General features: G+C 40.7%; 4 protein-coding genes across 4 annotated transcripts; 3 read left to right on the forward strand and 1 right to left on the reverse strand.

The window, feature by feature from the left end:
- The first annotated feature begins 891 nt into the window (after window positions 1-891).
- LOC139291699 (uncharacterized protein DDB_G0286299-like) lies at window positions 892-5989 on the forward strand. The gene is made up of 9 exons (XM_070913804.1): window positions 892-999; window positions 1989-2041; window positions 2143-2219; window positions 2638-2735; window positions 2848-3042; window positions 3136-3310; window positions 3888-5180; window positions 5271-5380; window positions 5464-5989. Exons 1-9 carry the CDS (start codon window positions 892-894, stop codon window positions 5494-5496), a joined length of 2142 nt encoding a protein of 713 aa, XP_070769905.1. The 3' UTR covers window positions 5497-5989.
- A 300-nt stretch (window positions 5990-6289) lies between these two features.
- Window positions 6290-11048, forward strand: tmco6 (transmembrane and coiled-coil domains 6). Its single transcript, XM_070913502.1, has 13 exons — window positions 6290-6425; window positions 7043-7149; window positions 7230-7342; window positions 7446-7629; window positions 7728-7829; window positions 7965-8056; window positions 8204-8320; window positions 8437-8551; window positions 9143-9323; window positions 9738-9832; window positions 10023-10190; window positions 10285-10419; window positions 10506-11048. The coding sequence occupies exons 1-13, from the start codon at window positions 6335-6337 to the stop codon at window positions 10527-10529; spliced, it is 1524 nt and encodes a 507-aa protein (XP_070769603.1). The 5' UTR covers window positions 6290-6334; the 3' UTR covers window positions 10530-11048.
- An 822-nt stretch (window positions 11049-11870) lies between these two features.
- Window positions 11871-15843, forward strand: LOC139291508 (membrane-spanning 4-domains subfamily A member 4A-like). Its single transcript, XM_070913557.1, has 7 exons — window positions 11871-11939; window positions 12158-12306; window positions 12432-12542; window positions 13477-13533; window positions 13645-13782; window positions 13875-13982; window positions 14890-15843. Exons 2-7 carry the CDS (start codon window positions 12175-12177, stop codon window positions 14938-14940), a joined length of 597 nt encoding a protein of 198 aa, XP_070769658.1. The 5' UTR covers window positions 11871-11939; window positions 12158-12174; the 3' UTR covers window positions 14941-15843.
- A 434-nt stretch (window positions 15844-16277) lies between these two features.
- Window positions 16278-19207, reverse strand: aldob (aldolase b, fructose-bisphosphate). Its single transcript, XM_070912853.1, has 9 exons — window positions 19166-19207; window positions 18317-18429; window positions 18012-18223; window positions 17848-17902; window positions 17567-17727; window positions 17375-17458; window positions 17109-17283; window positions 16791-16990; window positions 16278-16551 (listed from the first exon to the last, which is right to left on the reverse strand). The coding sequence occupies exons 2-9, from the start codon at window positions 18426-18428 to the stop codon at window positions 16456-16458; spliced, it is 1095 nt and encodes a 364-aa protein (XP_070768954.1). The 5' UTR covers window position 18429; window positions 19166-19207; the 3' UTR covers window positions 16278-16455.
- Between the last annotated feature and the right edge of the window lie 796 nt (window positions 19208-20003).

The following is a 20003-nucleotide window of genomic DNA, read 5'->3' on the forward strand; positions in this document are numbered from 1 at the left end:
TCATTCGGGACAGAAGTTAATTTTATTCTGGGACTCAAGAAGTTCCAAGAAGAAGTAGAGTAAATGTTTCAAGCGTTTGGAATACATACATAAGTGAAATCATTGTAAATCAAAGGTACTAAGTGAACAACAAAATTTAAGGGAAATGAGAATGATTGGGATCAGTATGCTCCTTTAAACCTTCTCTTTTCCCAAGCCATCAGTTGCTACTTTATTTTACTTTATTGTCAAGGCTTTTACTTGAGCCAGGGATTACCTATAAAACTACATTGATCCAAATCATACAAGTCTTGACAGGTTTAAGGGAGTGGCTCCTCTGGTTTCCTTCCTGGGACCGGATATGCAGCTGAACAGAAATTGAGTTAAAATTGAGCTAAATCATAGGAAAGTTACGGGCAGATAGAAAAGAAAGAGATGGAAAGAGAAAGGGTCTTTGTCGGTTTGTCTGAATGGCTCGATATAATACTGGGGCCACGGTGATATTGTGCTTAAAAAAGCAAATATAGGTGAAACGACTCTACAGGCTGAGTGGACAATACCCAGACAGACAGACCGACTTAACTGCAGAAAGACTTTCATGCATAATAACTTAATGGCACATTGGGGGGGGGGGCTTTATTTGAATGATAAATACTTTTCATGGACCACTGACAGCCTGTGCCACTGCTGACTAGATGCTGTTTCGCGGAAGCAGGCTACTACAGCTCCCATGATGCACTGCAGCGGTAACCGGAACCACTTCCTGAATTCAAAGTTCAACGTGCTAACGTTAACACGCGTGTTTTAGTGGAGTAGCAGTGATCCTGTGCAGCATGTGTCCAGTTTTAAAATGAAGATACGTTCAGTCGTTAATTTTCCGTGTTTATTTGTCGGCGTCTTCTTGTGTCGAACATGTCTTTGAACGCATCAAAGCACGAGCTGCTCCAGCTCATCCACCGCCATTTGAAGGAGCATGGTTTCCACTCAGCTGCAGATGAGCTACAGAGGCACAGCCCACAGGTCAACACACACACACACACACACACACACACACAGTGACAGAGACAGAGACAGATAGTTATGAGGTGTAACTGTAACCGCTGGAGTTAGCAACAATGTCACAGTTTAAAAAGGCATACCTACTTATTCTGTTCATTAGCAGACTGCTTGTACCGTTAAACTATAAACTCTTTGGTCACATGTTGAACTATCCTCCAGCTATCGTCATACAGAAGTTATGAGTCATGAATAACGTTGCTAAAGTGAATATTTACAGTGTCATTAGTGTGCTTACCGACACTCTTTAAGTTTAAACTGAAGTAGTTTCCAAACCACTGGTCTTTTTTCTCTCCACTTTTTTAATTATGTATATTCATGTTTTTGAGATGATGTTGTCAATCAGTGAGGATTAGCAGGATCAGCATTATCACTGGTGATTGGGTCTTAAGTTTGACTTGAACAAAGGTTTATCTAAATTACAAATAGCTCAAGATAAAGTTAGTGTGAGATGTGTATACACAGCCATGTTTCATAGCGTTGTTTCAAATCAAAATCCCTTTTCACATTTCAAAAGATAAAACAATTGTTTAATGAATGCACTGACTTGCCGATAGGTTTAGTTAATGAGGTACACCCAGCTAAATCTAACCTTACTGTAGTTTAGTGCAGCAGTTCCCAAACTGTGAAGAAACCTGGTAGGCAGAGATATTTCAGGGGACCAGGGGAAAACAATTCCACAGCCTTTTAATCGTCAACACGCATTATTAATTGCGGCATTGCATTACAATAAATGCTGGAATGGAGATGTCATTAATGTGATTAGTTTCATATGTGCTTTTCCTGCTATGACAAGTCAACATGTCTGCTCTGAAAAGATCGATGTATCTGATTCATGTGGAAACGATATATAAAAAAGTGTTCTTGTGCTTGTAAGGCTATCAGCATCAAGACTGCATATTATTATATATTATACCTACTAAATTGCTTGTTTGATGTGTTGATTTCTGCAGGGGGAGACAAACATATCTGCGTCATTACTGGACATCTACAGTTCATGGTTAAAGTGAGTATGATTCCTCAGTTCTGTGTAGAAACCAAACAGCTTGATTGGACTTTGTTGTTAGTGATGATGTATGTGCTAAGTATTGTTTCTACTCCTGTCAGTGACTCTAAAAAGAAAAGGCAGGCAAACCCGGCCAAGAACTCCAATTTTAAAGAACAAGGAAGGACTCCAGCTAAGGGTAGGGACTTCTTCTTTCTTACAAATTAAAACACACTGCACGGAAACTGTCCAACTCTCGAATAGCCTGATAATTAGATCGGCCGGCTAACTTGACGCAGTCTCCGGACCTGTTCTCTGAATCGTCAGACTTGTCTCTCTTTCATTCCTACTTTGCCTCCAACTTGTTTTAGGACCGCTTGGGTTTTCCCTTCTATCTAAGAGCTTTCTGCGATGTACTGTATATCATGCAATGCTTCTCAAACTTGTATTGAATTTTGAGTAGTCAAGTTTAAGGTAGGTTCACTGATTCTGTGCAGAGCCACTGCAGATACATCTCTGTTTATGCTTACAAACTCTGTTAGTAGGATTTTGAAAAGACATTTGTGCATGAGTTTTCTTTTTCTATTTTCTTACACCTGTACCATGTCCTGCACCAGCTACAACAGAACAAACTCCGTCCACCTCCAATCAGACTCAAGCTGAGGACGACAGCAGCTCAGACAGTGAGGAGCTGAGTCAGAGTCTACTGCCACAGGTGACATGGAGAATAAAACCTTTTACACTGCATGAATGATGACAAAGCTGATGTTGTTTTCAGCATTTTTACTCACACATCACTTCTCACCATCTTCATCTTGACATTACAGACTCCCTCTGCTTCCAGTAAAAAGTCATTTCCCAAGACCCCAGTTAAACCAGTGGCAGCAGCATCTCCAAAAAAAAAGAAACCAGTGAGCGCAGTCACACAGATATCAAAACAGACACCAATAAAACAACAGAAATCAACACCAGCAGCCAAGGTGAAGGAACAACAGAAAAAAACAGAGACACAAAAAAAGAAGGTGAGTTTTTTTATTTTGTTTTCATTTTTTCATGTGACACTTGAACGTTCTTTAACTAAGTAGACTGTTCGATTTTTTTCTTTTTTTTGATAGTCTGTGCCAGCGAAAAGGAAAAAAGGTGAAGGTAAATCTAAAGAAAATGTTGTCAAGGCGAAGAAATCAAAGACTCAAACAAAAGCTAAGGTTGTGGCTGCTGGAGGAGATGATTCAGACTCTGACAGCAGTCTGGATGTCGAGAAATGGAAGAAACTGGTCCTGCAGATGACAGGTAGGTGTGTGTGAGTGTGTGTGCATCATTTGTATCATCTATGTGCATGTATGTAAAAGATGACCAGGTGAGGAGAATCCCAGAAATGTGACAAACTACATTTTCTTCTTACCCTGAGTGTTTTCCATCAGTCCAGGTTTTGGAGATGGTGGTTGTTGTTATTTTGTGCTGAATAACAACCACCAACTGTCTTTCTCCAAGTTTAAGGAAGAAGCTGTTTGCAATGTGGCCTAGATAGTCAGATATAGGACTCCAGGTAAGAGGAAAAAATAGTGTTTTGGGGAGGTTTTCACATTGGAAAGAGACTGAATGAAAGAGACGGTTAAGAGGATTGGAAAATGCAGGAAATGGTGGGAGATGAAAAGACAGGGAGAGCTGGGTCCTTTCACTAAAGGAAGAAAGACAACCACCAGACAGGACAGCACCACCCATGAACAACCTCACCATGGAAAACAGTGATTTCATACCAACAGCTGTGTACAGTAGCTGTGTGACTGCCATTGATGTTTTCTTTTAAGCATTTGTGCCACCTAGCCATGTTTGTTCAATGTCTTCACTGTGTTTATTCTGTCCACAGAGGCTGACGTAGCCAAGATGGACACCATCAATGCTCTGGACTCCTCTGCACCACAACCCAAAAAAACGAGAGTGAGGAAACCCCGGACTAAGCCTCCCGCAAGCACGGACACTCTCGTTAAACAGAAAAACGAGAAGGTTGAAAAGAATGAAAAGGTGGTGGTGAAAGCCATGATGGAAACACCAACAAAGAATGATAAACCCAAGAGGAGCACGCCTAAAAAGACTGCACCTTTGACCTCCTCTGCCACCCTGAACAAAGGGCAAAACATGGACGCTGTGGAGGACAGAGCGGCTACATCCACTCTCTCCCCGCCAAAACAGACACCACAGAAAGAGAAAAGGAAAGTTGTGACTCCCAGTGAAGAAAAAACTGACGAGATGACACTTGAGCCCAAGAAGAAGAAGAAGAAAAAGGAGGTGACTGAAGATAAGGTGGTAGAGAATACAAATGAGACTGGTAAGGATGGAAAAGACAAAGACAGTAAAGAGGAAAAGAAAAAGAAGACTGAAGAAGAAATAGAGAAGAATAAAAATGGGAATGTTTATAGTGAAGAAATTGCAGAGCCTGTAGTGCAAGAAAAGAAAGCCAAGAAGAAGAAAAAGGAGAAAGCTGATAGTGAGGAAATTTCAGAGCAGACACTGGAAGAAAAGAAAGTAAAGAAGAAGAACAAAACAATTGATAATGAGGTAAATTCAGAGCAGGTAGGTGAAAAAGTAAAAAATAATACCAAGCAGATATTTGAAGAAAAGAAAGCAAAGAAGGAAAAAACAGCCAGTAGTGGGGAAAATACAGAGCACATAGTTGAATACAAAGACAATACAGAGCAGATAGCTGTGGAAAAGAAAGCAAAGAAGAAGAAAAAGACAGCTGATGGTGCTGAGAAAAATATTGAAGATAAAGAAAATTCAGAGCAGATATCTGAAGAAAAAGCAAATAAGAAAGAGGAGGCCGCTAATAGTGAGGAAACATCTGAGCAGATGGTTAAAAAAAAGAAAGCAAAGAAGATGAAAAAGGAGAATCCCAATGAAGAAAATTCAGAGCAGATAGTTGAAGTAAAGAAAAAGAAAAAAAAGGACAAAGCTGATCATGAAGAGGAGATGAAGGTAGTTGAAGAAAACATAACTACGACAAAGAGATCAGAGAGCAGTGACGGAGCGGAAAAGCCAGAGCAGATGACTGAAGTGAAGAAGAAAAAGAAAAGGGACTCATTGAAAAATGAGTCAGTTGACTCAGAGCCACTACCCCCACCCAACCCTGAGACACCAAACCCTCCAACAGAGAAGAAGAAAAGTGAGTAGCTCACTCACACCAATCATAGCAAAATGCAGTTGTGTTGTTCTTGTGAGTTTGTATTCACTGTATCATTTGTCATTCTCTCAGAGAAGAGCAAGTTGAAATCAGCTGAGGTCCCAGAAACTCCTGCAGTTTCTGTCCAAGACGCCGTAGCAACACAAACCCTCCAAACACCCCCAAGTGACACCCACAAAAAGGTACATAACATGTTAACATGGATAATTCTTCAGTTGCTCACATCTCTTTTTAAGTTTATTAATTATTCTGTAATTCTTCACAGAAAAAGAAATCCTCCAAGAGCTCCAAGTCATGAAGATGTTTGATTCTTCATCCCTGTAAAACCAAAGGATGAAGACAACACATCCTTTCTATCTGATTTCCAATCATATTGTAATGGTTAGAATGATCACTTAAAACTGTAAAGAGAAAATGACTTTTTTATTTTGGTACTTTTAAAAAAAATCTTGTTCCATTTGTTTTACGTGTGACAAAGTGTGGAATACTGTGCCACAGCTGTTTTAGCCATTTTAATGGCAATAGTAGGAGTATAAAAGGGATTTATAAGTGATTGTTTCGTGGAATGGATGATCCCTTTCACTTCTTTTCAAAGTGAAATTCAGTCATTGATTGAACAGAGACATTTCTCTCTTAAACACATCATCTCAGTCTCAGGAATGTTTCCCATGATAGTCCCATCTTAATTTGTTCTCAATATACACCTACTAACTCAGCTCTTGGGGAGAAAAAAAAAAGAATACATCAGACTTTTTTTTTTACCACTTTTATATTTATTCAAAATGTATGTATGTGAGTATGTAAAATGCAGCCTATTTTGGCATTGCGTTAAATTCCTATTTGTGAAAAACATGTTTTTTAAAGTTTTAAATGTTTGTTAAAGCTTTCATACATGCATTGTACATTATACTTTTTAAACAAATTAAAAGGTTTTTTTTTTACAATCCTCTGCGCCTACCTGAAGTGTTGCTGTACAGTATGTTCGCAAGTCTCTGCCGGGTTTGTCCTCTAGATGGCGCTGCAGTAGCTGACTGAGGTCAGACTAAATACACCGAAGAAGAACGTCTTCCACCATGAAACAATCAATCAACGTTTAACTGTTTTTACTGCAAGTTTATTGACCTCAAAACAACCAAATGTGGAGGTTAAACAAAGTTCGCCACAAAGCTGGTCGACAAGGCGACAGCTTGGAGGAGCTCAAGTTAAAGAAGCGAGAGCACGAGAAAGGTGTGTTTTCATGTTAAAATATGATGTGTTTACTTGCAACGTTAGTGTGTAACATTAATCAACCCAACGGTTAACTTAGTTATGCTAACAAGCCAACATAACTGGGTCGTTTAAAGCGGCGACATGGAAAGTTCACCTAACGCTAATGTTTATGATCTAGATTTAACGTTATAGCGAAACTAACGTTGTTTCATAGATTTAACGTCAAATAATTTAACTAACCTAACTACCTTAACGCTCGTTACGTTTGTGAAAGCCCCCCAGCATACGTTAGCTAGCTCTGACATACGAACATATCACAACTGTTACGTTTGTTAACCCCATCCAACAGGACGCCCATAAATAATACGTTTTACTCAGAGGTTCCTGTATAGCTAGCTAACTAGATAGAGATTTCAACCAATAAGAATGAAATTAGCTTCACATTTATGTATGACAGTTGGTAACTTTTCTTTCAATTAATTCTTGATATAGAATAAACAATCTAATGATTGATAGATAGAAGTTGATATCTTGCTAGCTTGTAGGGCATCTTTACACTGAACAGCTAGGTATGATAGGCTACTCTCAGCAGGCTGGAGCAGAAGGTGATGGGATATTTGTGTTAATTCCTATAGCACTGAGACAAGCCCGCAGAGACAGACAGCTTGTGAGCAAGAGACACCTGCTGAATGAAGATGAGGACCAGCAAGAGGTCACAATGGACACTAACTCGGGAGAACAGGTGAGACAGGTGCTGTGATAAATGATGTTTTGCTAGGTCATGTAAAACTTGCCATCTGAATCTGCTCCACGTTTCCCCAGGACGTGGTCAGTTTGTTCCACAAACTTCAACACAGCGGGCCGGAGAGGGATGCCCACCTGAAAGCCTTGACTACGGCTCTGCGTGACCCATCAGCACAGCTCACCTTCATCAAGTATGGTGGTAACATTTGTCGCCACATCAAATCAGTTTAAGTGACGTTATTGACATTTGTATCTCATGTGTCATGTCTGTGTATACATCTGTCTTCTCTCTAGGCAGGAGAATAGTATGCATCTTCTGGTTGGTCTCCTCACTGGCTCTAATGCTACGTGTCGTCTGCAGGCTGGTCGGTGTCTTCATGAGCTGTCTCACTCTCCCCACACCAACGTGGCGCCAGCCTGTCTGCCTGCCACCCCCTACCTACTCACCTACCTGTCTGGCCAGAGCACCAAGTTCACTGTGAGGACCCACTCTTACCAAGCAGTGTGTAATAGTATCACCTAATTATGCAGGAGATTTTTGACTTTCCGTGTGTGTGTTTCTGTATGTGTACACAGGAGCTGTGTCTCTACACATTAGGTAATTTATGCCCAGACAGTGATGTAAAAGAGAAACTCCTGGCCCAGGGAATCATACCAGCTCTGACCAACTGTATAGAGGTAAACTTTCAAGAGTCATTACTCTATTCATTAGAAACTGAATCAAAGTCAAATTCCCCCCTGAACTGGTGCCACACAAGGTTAAATGTAGTAATGTTAACATTTCTCTTTTGATGTTTCTGTGTGTGTATCCAGAACCAGAGACATAACCTTGCGGTGGTGGAAGCTGTGGGATTCACCCTCTCTCAGCTTCTCCAGGCCAAAGATGCAGCAGAGAAAACAGTCCCGTAAGCACTCTAAAGACACACAAGTTCATCTCTCCATTCTCTACATTGCTGTGGTCTCATGAAGTGTTAAAATCATTTCTCTTGTGAGGCATTGCCCACATTAAACACTGTTGTCAGTTGTACAATAGTCTTCCTCTGTGTCTGCAGGATGGTGTTGGCCTCCAGTTTACCTTCACACTTGTTATCATTCCTGACTCCTGACCCAAAGTTTGTCCTGGCACCAGCCATTGAGTGTGCGTGGTGTCTGCACTACCTCGCATGCAGGTGAGAGCTTAACATTCTGTTATATATGTCAGTTGTCATTATATGTAATTGCTCCACAATCAGTGTTCATTTTATTTATTTACTGTAATAATGATGACCCTTTTCTCTCTCCAAAGCATCGAGGATAACAGAGTGCTGTTAGCTCATGGGGCCCTGTTGCAGTGCAGTTCCCTTTTAGTGTCACTAGGTGGCGCTGTGGCTGAAGGAAACAAAGAAGAGGGAATGGAGCTGGTAAGGAAATTATTGGATCAAATACGGTATTTCATTGGTTTCAGACCATGTCAGCATGGAATGAAAATCAATTTGCAGAGACTTGAAACATGCTTGAGATAGGGTACAATTACAGCTTTTATTTATGCGTTTATTTATGTTGCATAATAGAGCAGTTGCATGCAGTTCTTTGTTGGTGCATTCAAGGATGCTTCAACATCTGAGATCTCAGAGTCAGATGCTGAAAAGCGTCACATTCATCAGCCATGTTATCAGAATTATTTTTTTAAATGCCCTGGAAAATTAAAGCTGTAAGACTTAATCTGTATTTTTGGTTGTTTCTTGCATTACACAGGTTGTAAAAGAGAGTTTTCAAAACAAGCTTGCAACTATATTACCTCATTATGGTAGATATGATTTACTTTGACATATAAGTAAATGAAGGTGAGAAAATATTCACAGTGATTAATTAAAATAAAGTAGTCATTGATTTTCATGATAAACCATGCTCAGAAAATTCAGCCACCATGTGTACACACCATTATTAATCATTAGGTTGACTGCACAATAAGCAGTATGGTATTTTAGCTGGCATGTGTTCTTCCTCTCTAGCTCATCTGTCCTCTGCTGAGATGCGTCGGAAACCTTTTGTCCTCCTGCCCAGTGGAAGACCTGAGCACTCAGGTGGGTGACGTTCGCATCATGGCTGCTCTGTGTGCATTTCTTCAGTCCTACCTGCGGACTCAGCCAGGCTTGGCCAGAGAGAGTGCCTGGGTCCTCAACAACCTCACAGGTTTGAACAGTCTGTTACAGTCACACTTGATCTCTGCTGAATCTCAAACACACACTGCACAGATTTCAGTCTTTAAATTGTGTTAATTCTGTTTTATGTACTGTCTTATGTTAGAAATCCTTCTGTGTTACACACTTGTCAGTATTTAGGGTATCAAGTTGTAACTGGTTTACCAAAGATGTTACTGTGAAATACTGCATATCTGGTACAAGATGTATGTTCATTTTACAGTTTATGAAAACAACAACAATTTTGCAACAGAAGATCTGTTGTGGACACATGAAATAGTGGAGGTGGCGGGGGGCTTTTCCTTCTGTACTATGAATTGAGACTTTACATCTGAGGATTGATATATGTATTAGGTGTTTGTAATAATGTTTGTTCCGATGCATTTTCCACCTCTACCTGCTACAGCTTACTCCAGTGCTTTCTGCTCTGCTCTGCTGACTCTCAACTTGGTCCCTGGACTGATCCAGCTCCTCCTTTTCTCTCAAGGCATCAATACCATGGTCTGTGCAAGCGAGAGCCAAACTTTGATATCATTGCTGTCATAGATTATTCACTGTCGTTGTAGCACTTGATGATAAACAATTTGTTCTGCTATTCTTATCTTTGGAATAAGGTAGAGTTCTTCATTTCTCACACCCCCTACTATGTTACACTCCATCTCACTGGTGTGCACCTTCTTATTATCCTCAGATCCTGAGGGTTCTAGCAAATATTGCCCACAAGAAAAAGGAGTTCTGCGTCCAGCTGGCCCATCTTGGATTGCTGTCTGCACTCTGTGCCACACTTAAAATGGCCGACCAAGAGATGGTGACACTGAGTATGGATGTCCTGTTCATGCTGATAGTTAGTGATCCACAGGTAAATTAGTGAATCCTTTGAAAACCACAGAATTAGCTTTTGTCAAGCTACTGTAGTTGTAGCAGCTTTTACCAGAGTTATTCCTTTCCTTTAGGTGGCAGAGGAGTTTGTGAGGCAAGGTGGGCTTTCACTGTTAGAAGCCATTCAGTACAACAGTGAAGGAAAGATTAGACGAAGAGCAACACATCTCCTAGAGCACCACCTACTGTCCTACTCATCCTTGTGCTTGGTAAGACTGGTATGGTTTGTTTTGTTTGTTGATTTTGTACTAATTCAGAATTTTAAAAATGACTGATATCATTTGTTGTGTTGCAGGTGGACAACACCCCTTGTTCCTGAACCAACAGGAAGGCATCAAACACCTGTGGGGTACAGTGTGTTACTGATACCATGAAGACACACCTGAGAATACAGATCTTGTTTACTTTTTGCAGTCTGTACAATGTTGTCATTTTTAATACCTTTTGAATATAATCTACTGGTATTTTGATGTTTACCATCTTCACTGTTGTTATGAATTCTATTTTAATATATGTAAAGATGAAATATTTTTATAATACTTGTGACGAAGTACCTCTGTTCTTACACTCACCTCTGACATGTTTTTCTGTTGCATATTGTGCCACCATCACTCGAGAGACCGAAGAAGTCTGATGTGTTTTTTCTCATCGAAGTCTCTCATCTGAAACTGAAACGTACATGCAGAGGATGGGTTTATGTGTGTATGACTGTAAATATCTACAATCAGGGTGATATTTTTGTGATAAGGACGGATTTTAGAAGTATCATGTATTTTGAGCCAATAATGCAATGTCATTAATGACTGTACATTCATCAAATAAATTATGAATTAATAGATATCGTCTTAGTTTTATTTTCTTTGGTTTAATGAATAAATTCTAATATATTTATAAGACATAATATATTTATAACATCAGAATAGAATGATCAAAGTCCTGGATTTTATTCATTCTTTATTTGTATCCCCATTAGTAGCAGCTACTCTTCCTGGGCTCCACACACAACATATAACTTATGACTTCTGCCTAGAGCTATAGTGATTGGCCTATTAATCTATTAAATCAATCAACAGAAAAATGAATATCTTGATAATTGATCATTATAATCTACTTGTTCAGAAAATAATGATCAGATTAACAGATGATGAAAACAATCTTAAATTGCAGCCCCACTTCTGTCCACACTCACCTGCAAACACTGAGATTGTTGACATCACCAGCACAAAGGAAGCTTTAACCTGAGAGAATGTATACATTCATAGTTCAAATCTACTTATCGTATTCTTTATATACAGTAAATAAACATTTTAATCAAGCCAGTGGTGGGACAAATTGTCCTTAATCAAGAAAAAAGTACAGTAAAAAACAGTCACCTTTTAGAAACAAATAAGGCATTTTAAATTTCAGTTGTTTTTTATTAAACCCGCAGAGCACCAATTCTTTTCAGTAGAGATGATTTTCACCCCATGTAACTGTTTTCATATAAACACTTGACATTGTTGTGCTTTGTGGTGATGTTCTTCCTATCCCTGGATATCCCCTTGGTGACAGTGAATATCTTTCTGAGGAACAGCCTCAGCCTGTAACTTGCAAAACAAGTGTTCAGCTCCTCCCCTTAATGAAAAAAAAAATAGAACAGTCTCAAATTTCCACACTTCCTCTTCCCACCCACACAACTCGCTTCCCATTATCATTCACTCTGCTTCTCTTCATGAAAAACTAAACCAAGGTAGGTAACTTCATCTTTTTATATATATCACTGCATTCTTGGCGACTGCCTTTACAGTCTTGCATGCAGCAAGTATCTGAACTTACTCTGCTGCACCACAACTATTCTGTATCTCTGAGTCTGCGTAGAAGACTTTCAAAATACAATGTGTGAGTTTAGGGGAGAGTACATGTCTGGTTCGATTAATTCTTGTTCTCCTCTCCCACAACCAAACACAGTGTATAGTTTGCTGGTGATGGAGGGCACTGAGTCAACACCTAGAGAGAGAACATCAGGGAAGGATGGGAATCAGGAGGCAGACCACAAGGTGCTGATGTCCAGCAAGCCTCTTCATCGCTTCATCCAGAGAGAGCCCAAAAGTCTTGGGGTAATGCATCAAACAATCCAGGGCCACAAGTAGTGAATTTGTGTATAAAAAAAGATGCCTGCACAAATAATAGCTGCTACTCCACTGCAGATACTTAAATCCATCCTTCCTCTTCTTCCTCCCAGATTGTCATTGCGATCTTTGGCTGTGCAGAGCTCCTGATGGGATTTCAGCTGGCCAGTGAAGATGCCCACTCTTCTGGTCAAATCTACATTCCCTTCTGGCAGGGAGCTCTGGTACATAGCATCTGGCTGGCTCCTCAAAACCCCTGAAAGCTGGGTTTCAAAACTTTAAGGAATTATACATTTTGGGACACATGCTTATTCGCTTTCATGCCGAAAGTTAGATGAAAAAATCAATACCACTCTCTGTTTGTTTGTATGGTAAATAAGGAGCTGCAGCCAGCAGCTTAGCTTAGCATAAAGACTGGAAACAGGGGGAAACAGCTGGCCTGGTTCTCTCTAAAGGTAACCAAATCAACAGCAGTACCTCTAAAGCTCACTTATTAACATGCTGTATCACGTTTGTTTAACTAGAAACTTAAAAACTTAAGTGTAAAATTGTCAATTTATTGTATTACAGGGGTTACTTGGTTACCCATTACTTGGCTGCATGGGAGCAGTAACTTCCTGGAGTCTCCACTGGTTGCCTGGCAACTGCTCCCAGCAAAGAAATAATCCCAGCACATAAAAACTTTCAATTGTCATTTACGTACTTGGTTTTTGTACGAGATACAGCATGTTGAGTGAGCTTTAGAGGTGCTGGAGGGTGGATTTTGTTATGTTTTCTGTTTCCACCTGTTTCCAGTCTTTATGCTAAACTAAGTTAATAGATAAGGCTGTTGGCTGTAGCCTCATATTTACCACACAGACATGAGAGTGGTATCGATTTGCTCATCTAACTCTCTGCAAAAAAAAAGAGCACAAATAAGCATATTTCCCAAAATGTCAAACTATTGCTCAAGTCCAATTAGTTAATTCTGAATCCGTATAAATAACTACTTCAAATTTTCCACTATAGTAGAGAGGAGCTATGATAACTTCTCCAGCTGCCATGATGATAGACATGACATGTGGCCAAGGCTGGATAAGTCACATGCTTGCAAGCAAAATACACTTTGAGTGATTGAGGAAAATGATGTGATAATCATTTTCTTTTTTGTTATTTAAGTTCCTTGTCTGTGGAAACCTGTCTATCTACACTGAGGTACATCCATCCAAGAAGATGGTGGGTATATTGTGATTATATGTTGTAGTTTTAGTGTTTAACTTTGTTTAGTTACCCTCAGTCGTTCTTTGTCAATAACTCACCTAATCTTGTTTAACTTATCTTTCCCAGGTGACGGTGTGTTTGGCCATGTATGTGGTTTCCCTCTTGGGAATCGTGGTGTCTTTTTTCTACAGGATTTACAGCCTTGTCATTTATGGCTTCCATGTGTACGGATTTTTGGGGGGGGACTGGGCATTATACAGAATGGTGAGTTGCAGCATATATTTATTAGACTTAATGAAGGGCATGTACATTGTCAGTGTATAAAAATTTCTTCTCTCCTCTTGCTTTGGTTGCAGGTTTTTGCCATTGAAGTCATATTGTTCACTTCCTCTCTGTGTGTGTCCGTGCTTCTCATCTTCTTGTGTGTCATCGCACGTTTAGCTCTGGGATCCACACAAACTCAGGTAAAACCTTTTTCATTGTTGCTTCCTCTCAAACAGGCCTTTCCCACTGCGATTAGAAATTCATAGTTCAAACTTAACCCGTTGGAGTGAGATATTTTTAAGCATGAAAGACAGCCGACAACAATGTGCAAAGAATTAGTGAAAATCACCATCAATAACATGAAAGGTAAAACAAAATGAATGTAGAAAAATCTTGTGTATGACGTTTACAAAGTCCTCTAGACCAGTGATTCCCAAACTTAAAATGTCTATTGTCAATGTGTATTTGTTACCCCGCAGATTTCTGTGGGTTATGACCACGTTATCCTATGTGTATTTATAAAATATATGGGGGTTTTTTTCAATCATATAATCTTGGGAGCATAAAAGCTGCTTCCCTATGTTGTTAGTCGTCTCGCAGGCCCTCAGATTTATCTTCTGACCCGCAGGTATGGTTGACAGTTTGAAAAGTATAGCCTCTCTCACACAGCAATGCTACCGTGAATCACAAGTTCCTCCATATAATCTTATCTTCACTAAAAGCATTCCTGACTCCAAATCCACAATTTTTATTGTAATGTTTTTTCTAATTAACCAAAAAAAAGCCTCATTGAGATTAAAAATCTCTACCAAGATAGGCAGCAAACAACATAAGACAGATAACACAAAGTATGTAAAATCAGAATTAAACAGAAATGTAATTATAAAATCATGATCATACCTGGGACCTTAGAACAACCCAAGAGCTGCCTGAAACCATAGAAATAACAAAGATAAATCCAAACAATAACTTAATGAGACAAACACACCAAGATTCCAGATGACGTGATGAATAATGTTATTCATCAGCTGTGTGTTAGTCGTCATTTTATTGCCTTCTTGTTGTTGTCCTCCTCTCTAACCTGTACCACCTCCTTATCTCCAACAGGTTATTGTCCAGTGCGTCCCAGCACCACTGAGCGACACAATATCAACCTAAGATCAACCTTTTGAAGTATTATTCTACGATAACTAACACTGGTTTCCCTGCTGTGCCCCTCTGTACAGTATATTACATGTGAATGTTACGCCACCTAGAGGCAGCAGCCCTGTAGCCCAGCCACAGCTTTTTTAATCATGTATGTAACACTGCAGAAAGAAATGCATTACTGAACCACATTTATCTGCTTTTTGTAAAACTCATTTCGGAATCAAAGTGATTCCTGACATCTTGTGTGAGAAAAATAATTTACATGCTTTTACTAAGGGAACATCGTAAACACTAATGTCTCTTGCAAATGCTTATGTGTATTTCTGTATGGGTCATAAACACTTAGCTATGTTACATTACTTTGAATTAAAGCCTCAAGAAGCCATATTTACATTAAAATACATAATAAGTACATTTTCCTTCTGTTCCTCAACACTCCAACCTACAAGAAATCCGACCATGAAAGTTTAATCAAAAAATATTTTGCCTGTCAGTTTATATTTAGCCTTAAACCCTTCTGTCGTCAACATGTCTGATCATCATCTACGTTATCTGCATTATTATTAAAGTATGTGCAGTATACAGGCATAGTTTAGACTGTCATTTAAACTCTACTTGCAGCATTTGATAATCAATGTGAACCTCTGTATGAACGTAGCTGAAGACATTTTACGGTGTGACTTTGGATGAATGAGCAGATGTGTGTTGGTTACAGGACAGCACGTCCACCTGTGATTGCAACTTTAGACATGTTTGAAACAAATCAGTGTATTTGAATACATTTGGATTTTTGATATCCTTACAGATGGACTGAAAGTGACATCCATCTGACATATTTTTCCAAGCTTATGACTTAATGTATGTTTGTATAGTTCATGATATAAATGTTTTATATGCTTTGTTAAATAAATAAAATGCTCAGATTGCCCACATTACCTGTGTCAAACCACACAGACATAGTATACTAAAGATCAGTTATCAATGTTAGGAATAGAAGACAGTCTGAAGTTTAAAACCTGAACTTTTGGAAGTGCGACCCAAGATGACTGTTATGTATGGATAGTAAATAGGAACAACCACACTTATGTCACAGACAGTGATTTGACTGATGATTACTTCGACTATTCCTTCTACTGTATGTGCAAGACATCTAATCACTGGTGGATCAAACACACAAGCACAGTGATGTTGCAATCCTATAACTTTTCACCCTCTATGCACCGAGCTTAAGAAAATCACCTACGACACCTCAACAGCCAGACTCGGGCATGAAAGTCTGTCAATTTATAACAGGCAATGTTTGAATCCACAAAAAAAAAAAAAAAAAAAAAACACAATGACAAACATTTTGGTCACTTAATTTATTTCCAGTCATTTCACTGAGTAGACAAACAGTAGTTCAACATTGTACTTGAAGTCTTCCCCTGGTGATGAGTCTGGGGAAGAGGGAAATCCAGCAGAGGCATTTGTTGTAGTCATATTTGGTCCGTGTGCATTTTGTTTTATTTTTAATGTTCACAGTATTTAATAGACGTAGCTGGCAGTGTACAGAGACTGCATGGAGGCCTGATCAGCTGAGCCGGTGGGCTTGTACTCTCCTTTAGAAGCCAGGCCATTGATCTGAAGAGAGCGACAGAGTTCGGGCAAAGTCAAGTCGGAGTGTTAATGATCAGCCAAGTTACCTGGACCACATTAGTGCAAGACTGAATAGACATAAAGCTTTGTATAATCAATCATTTACCCGTCACTATAAATCTGGATAATGCCAGATAAGAGTCATTTAATAGCCACTTTCGTGCACAGTCCACACCTACAAAGTGATAAGTGTGAATTAATTATTAGCATCTACTGAGACTTACCTTGGCCCTGTTGCAGAAAGTTTCCTGTGTGGCAGCCTTGTTGGCAGCTTTGCCCTGCCAGGTTGCAAGAGCAGAGGCCTGGAGTGCACGGCCGTAAGAGAAGGTCAGCTTCCAGGGGCGATGGAGGGGCACCTGGTTGATGGCGTTCAGGTTGAGGGAGGCCTCCTCCTCACTCTGGCCTCCAGACAGGAAGCAGATGCCTGGAATAACACAGAAAGCAGCATACTATTTGTACTTGGAAATTACTGAGAAACTCAAGTCCTCCTGGCTTCTCTTAGACTGGCTTGTTAAGGGAAAAGTTGGCCTTATGGCACTCACCGGGCACAGCAGCGGGGACGGTGCGCCTCAGAGCGGTCACTGTAGCCATGCCAACCTCCTGAGGGGTGTACTTCTTAGTGCAGGAGTGTCCAGCAGTGACCATGTTGGGCTTCAGCAGGGTGCCCTCCAGGTACACGTGGTGATCAGACAGAGCCTTGTACACAGCAGCCAGAACCTAAAGATGAACAGGCAGATTTATTACTACACCGGCTTTAACATCTGACGGGAAAATATTTGACTGACTAAGCCAAAGATGGTGAACCTACCTTTTCTGTGACATACTGGCAGCGCAGCAGGTCGTGATCTCCGTCAGGCAGGATCTCTGGCTCCACAATAGGCACCAGGCCGTTCTGATGGAATACATAAATATCCATTTAAAATGACTTGCAGCCAATATTTTTTTTTTTAAATCACAATTAATTCAGCCATTTCTGTAGAGAATATGGACACACACACACCTGCTGGCAGATGCTGGCATATCTGGCAAGGACATTGGCGTTCTCTGCAATGGCAAGAGCTGATGGGCAGCCATCTGAGATCTTGAGCACACACCTCCACTTGGCAAAGTCACAACCGTCCTTCTTATACTGGGCACAGCGCTCCGAGAGGCCATCGAGACCTGTAGAAAAAACAACAAGCCACAGAAAGTTGGTATGCTATGGTGCTCAAAGAACTTCACAGATTTAACAATAAAGGCGGCGTGCACTTCTGGTCTTTGACTTTTACTATCCATCTTCACCTTGTGTGGTAGTCTCTCCATCTGTTCCATTCAGACCAGCTGTGCCTTTGTCCACCTGAAGCAAAAAAAATAAAAACATCCATTAACTTACAAGGGTCATCACGGGGAAGACCTGAAGATACATTCGACTAGACTCAATGTCCATTCGTAGGCTCCTCACTCACCTTGATGCCGACGACAATGCCCTTATCCTTGACGACTTGGGGGAAGAGCTTGCCGTTGTCCGATTTCTGGTAGAGCGTCTCGTGGAAGAAGATGACCCCACCAATGCTGTCGGAGATGGAGGGGGGGGTGGAGAAGAGGATGTCGCGGAAGTAGCGTCGGTTCTCCTCAGTATTCTCCACGTTGATTTTCTGGAGACGCTTTCCCATGGTCCCTTGGAAGAAAACGGTATGGAAATCATTTCAGTTGCACGCTCTGCAGTCACCCTGTCTCACCACAGAACAATAACAGGGAACTTGAGGCTCACCTGTTGATTCGTCTGCAGCTAGAATTCCCTTTCCTGGAGCCACGATCCTCTGAGCAATGCCAGAGAGCTCCTTCTTCTGCTCCGGAGACAGGGATGGGAACTGATGAGTCATCCTAGAGGAGAGAGACAAGTTTTTTTTCCACAGAAGATCAGAAACTCAGAAACTCGTCATGGCCGCAGTAAGAATGAGGAAGACCCCCCCCCCCCCCCCCATCAAACACAATGAACCTCTACCTTCCTGCCTCTCTTGCACCACCTCTGTAAATATTTGGTTAGCATGGTTGAACTTTGGCCTTCACAGATAAGTTCTGCCTTTAGATGTGCAACATAGTACGTGATGTTTTCCCAATACTTTCTGCAGAAGACCTTTCACGCACACATTTAGAATTAAAACAATGAGCATATTTTGCAAGCACACAAGCAGTGATCATAAACGGTCGGTTGAACGCGGATGTTTCTTTTCAACTATTTGGACAAGCTCAAAGGAGGCTGCAGGCGACCGTCGGCAAACACGTCGACATTTAATATACAACTCTTTCAGTTGTAGTATAGTAGCAAGTAAAATCACCCCCATCTATATGGCAAAAAAATAACCAGTAGCCTCGAAACATCCTAATGCACCAATGTAACTCGAGCATACAGACTTGACAACTTCTTTTTCCAGTTCTATAAAGTTTAGACTATTGAAGAAATGCAACATTAGCCTTGTCCCATAGCTGCGCACAGAACCATGAGGACACCTGAAGACGCACACTAACGTTGCAGGAAGCTGTTCGGTGCACTTTACATGAAAACAAACAGAACTCAGCAAGAGTATGCAAAAGGTACAAACGTGGAAACGCGTCTTACTTGAAAGTTTTGTCAAACAGCGATGGCAACAGAAGTGACAGGCGGCCACGGACAGCCTCCAAACAGTAATTGGACTGATTGAGAAGAACGAGAAGCGGCCACAGAGCTGCATTTATGGCCTGTTTGACGCCGCGGAGGAGGCGCTCGTGATGTGGCGGGGCGTGTGTCGCCCCCGCAACTCAATTGGCCCGGTGAGGGAGACAGGGGCGGTGTTTGCGCGGTGCGGCATCAATGCGCTTTTGTGGACTTTAGGCTCATATCAGAAACCTGGGCGGACGAGTTGAAAACAAGAAGGGAACACTGTGTGTCGTCTGAAACGAGTTATAAAATCAAAGTCTGCATGTATGCAGGCATCGCACGGTCCTGAAACAGCCCCGCCTCCCTCTGTGGCTCGCTGCACACTGGTGTGGAAAATGATGAAACGTAGCCCATTGTCAGAGAGGCCTGCTGCGATGTTGCAATTCAGGTTTCTTTGTCCTGGTGAAAGTGTAGATTACAACTGCATATCATCCTGCAGAGGACAGTTACAGCTTTGAATTCCCAATGCTCCCAAGATGGTGGATAGAATTAGTTTAGTTACATTAATATTCCAGATGTGTAACCTACTTACATACACAAGATACAATACAAAAAGGAATTCAACTGGTTCACTACTAAAGCAGACGTCATCTTATCTTCATCTTTATCATTCAACATCAGATGCAGAGGTCCCGACTTATGGAAAACTTTTTCTCATATGGTTGAAATGACATCTTCCTTAAGGTCCTGCAGAGCATATACTTTATATACTATTTTAACAGTGTGGCTTACTTAGAGTTTTCCCTCTCCCTGCACATTC

Source organism: Enoplosus armatus, chromosome 10 (assembly GCF_043641665.1).
Source record: "Enoplosus armatus isolate fEnoArm2 chromosome 10, fEnoArm2.hap1, whole genome shotgun sequence".
NCBI lineage: Eukaryota > Metazoa > Chordata > Actinopteri > Centrarchiformes > Enoplosidae > Enoplosus > Enoplosus armatus.